A 5363-nucleotide genomic window follows, 5' to 3' on the forward strand; every position below is an offset into this window, starting at 1 on the left:
ATTTCAAATTCAATACTTGACTACATAAAGAAAATATAATAATCATATCATGATACGAAACTCTGTATTTCAATAATAAAAATGACTGAAATTAATTATTTAGAAATAAAAAAAATAGTTGTTTCTAATTTATTATTAATATTGAATAATTTAAACGAATCAGACATATTTAATATTATATAATTTATTATAGAAATTAAATTAATACATTTATTTGATTTAATTTGTTCGACCATGTGCAGCAATAGCTAGATTGAAATAATAAAATTAATCATAATAATAATAATAATTATTATTATTATTACACATTAAGTTGTCATGAGTTTATATTAATAGACCGATGGACTTATTGTAATTCAATCCAAATTCATTTGTTACATTTTTTGCTGGCATATGAATTTCTTTAAATTTATATTTAATAGACGTCTCAGTGACTACCAGTGCTATGAGGGTTAACAAGTTCGAAGTGTTTCAGTGAGAATCTAGCGCCCAGTCTGACTGCTGTAGAATATGATGAAGTGAAATCATTAGCAGTGAATGTGGTTTTCTGTAGATGGATGAGATGTCATACCAGCCTCTCCTCTCAAAGCTCTCTCCAGCTCCACTCCTTTCAACTCCAGCTCTTTAAAGGTCACTTCTATCTCTTCCAGCCTTCTCTGAATCGTCTGCGGGGGCGGCGGAACCAGGACAGCATGACCAAATAAGAATGAAAATCAGATACTTGATAGAACTCGATGCTAATGTTTCTTTTATTGGTAAAACAATAAGGCTCCATTTGTTAACTACAATAGTTAACATGAACCAACAATGAAAAATACTTCGAAGGCATTTCTTAATCTTAGTTAAGGTCAACATTTGCTAATAATTCTTAAAATCAAAAGTTGCATCAATTAAAATTATTTAATGGACCTGAAACAACATAAGCAAGGAACAGTTGTACTTTAATGTTAATGTTATGTAATACATTAGTTAACGTTTACTAATGGGACCTTACTTTAAAGTGTTACCTTTTATTTAACCTGCATATGTTTATTACAGTTATGGGAAACAATCTACACGGTTCAGACTTCTTCTGTGGTCTTTGAGGAGTGTGATCTTGCTCACCTGAGCTTTGTGGAAGCGCTGGATTTCACTCATCCTTGCTTGACGCTCCAGAGTTTTCATCCTCTTTAGGTCGTGTTTCTCTGACTCAGAAATCTCAAAATCAGCCCCCTGAACACAGAAAACACAATCCCGAGTCAACAACATCCTAGAGAGCAGCTTTTAATCAGTCTACCATAAAACATGATCACATGATCTAGTGTTTTTCCCCCCAAAATAAAAGCTTGATAGTTTGAAAATTAAGAAAGCCATAAATATGATTTTTTTATTAGTAGTAGTTTTTATTTTACAGTGAAATGTTACAATATTAATGCTTATTATTTTGCTTAATATCTGCATTTAATAATAATAATCACAATCACAAAATGTTTGGCCAAATTGTGCAGCCTTACAAACAAGCATAGCAAAGGTGGAAGGTTTTACATTTTAAATCCCAATCCAAATTTTGATCAAATATTTTCCCTAAATCATGCAGCCTTTGTTCATGAAATGGCATCATAATCAAGTTCTATTCTGGGCGGTCATGCTCAAGTATCACCAAAATAACTGCATATTCTCCTTGTTTGTAGAAAATGTCATGCATAGAAATGTGGCCTTCTGACCAAATCTAGGGCCGTTCCTCAGCCAAAATAAGCTACGGACCAAGTGTTAAAATACTCATTTGAACATAATCTCACCTTGCAATCCAAATAATGGTCTTCTCCTTGAAGATCCTCTTCATTCTCCTCTTCATCATCGTCAACACCTTCTTCATTATCGTCTTCTGATACATAATGGTCTGGCTGAGCTTGTCCTAATGAAAATCATAGCAAAATCAGCTGCTAAACATTTATCTTAACCTAGAGACGTTCAGTACTAAAAGATATTTGTACACATAATACTCAGTAATATTTTCGATTTGGCTTCACTGACACTGAATGAGAACAAAACCTAAACATTATTGTCATCTGTAGAGCTGCTTTATAGCTGAATTGAATTTGTTTCATAATTGACCCAAAAAATTAAAATTTCGTCATCATTTACTCAGCCTCAAGTTGTTTCCAAACCTGTACGAGTTTCTTTCTTCTGTTGCACACAAGGCATTCTAAACATACTAAATGACTAAATGTAAACAATGTTGGTAGCCAAACAGTTGCTGGTAGCCATTGACTTAAAAATACAATGAAAGTCAATGGGTACCAGCTATTCTTCACAACCTTTTTTTGTGTTCAACAGAAGAAAGAAACTCATACTACTAATTTGGAACAGGATTTAGTTGAGGATGAATAAATAATGACAGATTTTTCATTTTTTGTTTTTTCTTTCATTTTCTCATCAAAGAACTACTCTTTTGATCAGTCTACCAGCTGCTGCTTTCAGCAGTTTTCCACCTAAATTAAAGCTTGATGGTTTGAAAATGATGAAATTAAGACAGCAATAAATATTAGCATTGTATAGTACAGTTGTGCTGTAACTATTATTATTATTTATTATATTATTTTATTAAATACTATTTTTATTTTACAGTAAAATAACAATTGACAAACATTTGAATTTGTCTCATATTTGAAGAAGTTTGCTATTTTAACAGAAGTCTGTTAACAGAATTGTAAATTACATTTTTGAAAATTACTTTTCATGCAGTGTGTAACACAGCTCTAAGTGAATGAAAACATCCTGCAAAGTTTTAAATCTGAAAGCGCACCGTGCATTAAGTTATTGTCCCTCAAAAGAAAGAGTCGACTCTGAATCATTGAAACGAGTTGTTTTTTAAAACAAATCCCAAGCCGTTTCGTGTTGACGTCAACATGAAACATTAGCATATTGCCCGCCCACTTGTTGGTCTTTTCACGTTGGACTGAATGAAAATGCCAATTCATTCTTTGCCACCAGGTGCCGCTTTTGGAGCGGTAAAAATAGCGGTTTCCCCGGTAACGCTGTAAACAAAGCAGCACTGCACTCACAAACGCTGCTGTATCAGGAATTACAGGCATGATTAAATGAAAATGAGACCAATCCGACCAATCACCGCAGATTAGCGTGACGCAAAGGAGGGGTTTGGAAAAATGAATCGTTGAATGAATCGTTTGGGAGTCGTTGAGTAAGTAAGGTAAAAATAAATGCATATTATAAGACAATGAAAGTGTTTTTTGACCTTGCATGCATGTCAACCTGTTGTTGGGGACTCCCAAAACCAAAATATGCACCTTTCATTACCCATAATAGGGGCACTTTAATAGAAAGTGTATTGTATAAAGCACTATCTAAATAAAGTTGACTACCAAAAATGTTGACTCCTAACCTGAAGGTGCGACTCTGAGGACGCTGAAGCGCTGCTGTAGTCGAGGTGAAGAGAGATTCCATGGGGAAAACTTGGAGCGCATCTTTCCGTGTTGCGAGTGTGCAGAAGGTGGCGGTTCATTCTTCCTTCTCATGCAGCGCCGGTTGCGCTGGTCCCGCAAGCTCATCCCGGTCGCGGTGCCTCCGCTCCAGTAGCCCTCCTCCTCGCCTCCTTCCTGCTGCTTGGAGGAAGAGGAGGTGGAGGCGGCAGAAGACGAGGCGGGCGTCTCCGAGTCTGAATCCTGGCTGAGCCGGTCGGCCTTCTCCTCTTGGCTCAGCTGAAGCTTACGCAGCGACGGTTTGGATTTGGATTCCGGAGTTTCCTCTTGGTTCTGCTCTGGTTCCTCGGGGGTATTTGAGGCTTGAGGCACCACGTTATGGACAGTGCGAGGTTTTGGGAGCGGAGCTCTGGACGGTCGAGGGGCCGGCACTGGAACGGACGGACTGCTGTTATTTTGTTGGTTCTCGATGCCTGTGCTCTCTGGATAGAGCTCTGATGGCGGTTGGTCTTCTTGCTCTGTGGGAGTGAGACACTCATTCGATTCTTCAAAGTCAGGGTCAACGGAGATCTTGTATGAGCCCTTCCGTCTTACAGAGACGTGTGGAGGTGGGGATGAAATTTCCACTGTTTCACCATTTTTCTCCTTATCATCCTCCTCATTAAGGCTATTTTCGATTTGATTCTAGAAAATTGAAAAACATAACATTATCATGATATTTTGGAACAGACATATTTTGTGCAAGTGCGTGAACTGTTACACTGCGAAACGGTTTTAAGACAGAAATGTGTCAAAATACAATCCATATGTACTACTGTTCAAAAGTTTGCGGTCGGTATGATTTTTAAATATTTTGAAAGTCTCTTATGCTCATCAAGACTGCATTTATTTGATCAAAAATACAATAAAAACAGTGAAATTGTGAAATATTATTGCAGTTAAAAATAATTGGTCTCTGTGTGAATATATTAAAAGAATTAATTTATATTTGTGATGCAAAGCTGAATTTTCAGCATCATTACTCCGGTCTTCAGTGTCACATTATCCTTCAGAAATCATTCTAATATACTGATTTGCTGCTCAAGAAACATCTCTTATTATCAATGTTGAAAGCAGTTGTGCTGCTTAAGTAAAAAGTGACGTGACATGTGGCCAAGTATGGTGACCCATACTCGGAATTAGTGCTCTGCATTTACCCATCCAAAGTGCACACACACAGCAGTGAACACACACACACCGTGAACACACACCCGGAGCAGTGGGCAGCCATTTATGCTGTGGCGCCCGGGGAGCAGTTGGGGTTCGGTGCCTTGCTCAAGGGCACCTCAGTCGTGGTATTGAAGGTGGGAGAGGGCGCTGTACATTCACTCCCCCCACCTACAATCCCTGCCGGTACGAGACTCGACCCACAACCTTTGGGTTATGAGTCCGACTCTCTAAACATTAGGCCACGACTTCCCCATTAATATTTTTGTGTAAACATTTGTAATACATTTTTTCAAGAGTCTTTGATTAATCAAAAACAATGTGATCAGTTTGATTCTAAACTAATAACTCTAATGACATATGTGACCCTGGACAACAAAACCAGTCTTAAGTCGCTGTGGTATATTTGTAGCAATAGCCAAAAAAACATTGTATGGGTCAAAATTATCGATTTTTATTTTATGCCAAAAATCATTAGCATATTAAGTAAAGATCATGTTCCATGAAAATATTTTGTAAATTTCCTACCGTAAATATATCAAAACTTAATTTTTGATTAGTAATATGCATTGCTAAGAACTTCATTTGGACAACTTTAAAGGAGATTTTCTCAGTATTTAGATTTTTTTGCACCCTCGGATTCCAGATTTTCAAATAGTCGTATCTCGGCCAAATATCTAACAAACCTATCCTAACAAACCATACATTAATGGAAAGCTTATTTATTCAGCTTTCAGA

General features: G+C 36.9%; 1 protein-coding gene across 2 annotated transcripts in view; it reads right to left on the reverse strand.

Annotated features, from left to right (window-relative positions):
- Positions 1 to 5363, reverse strand: part of LOC107664200 (protein-methionine sulfoxide oxidase mical1-like) — a 45414-nt gene that overhangs the window by 4420 nt on the left and 35631 nt on the right. For both annotated transcript variants that reach the window (XM_016454696.1, XM_016454697.1), the window contains exons 18-21: positions 3383 to 4103; positions 1779 to 1894; positions 1105 to 1212; positions 572 to 665 (exon numbers count right to left, since the gene is read on the reverse strand). In XM_016454696.1, the coding sequence (XP_016310182.1) occupies positions 572 to 665; positions 1105 to 1212; positions 1779 to 1894; positions 3383 to 4103 (1039 nt within the window). The remainder of the gene's footprint in view (positions 1 to 571; positions 666 to 1104; positions 1213 to 1778; positions 1895 to 3382; positions 4104 to 5363) is intronic.

Source organism: Sinocyclocheilus anshuiensis, unplaced genomic scaffold (assembly GCF_001515605.1).
Source record: "Sinocyclocheilus anshuiensis isolate Anshui unplaced genomic scaffold, SAMN03320099.WGS_v1.1 scaffold67, whole genome shotgun sequence".
Taxonomy (NCBI): domain Eukaryota; kingdom Metazoa; phylum Chordata; class Actinopteri; order Cypriniformes; family Cyprinidae; genus Sinocyclocheilus; species Sinocyclocheilus anshuiensis.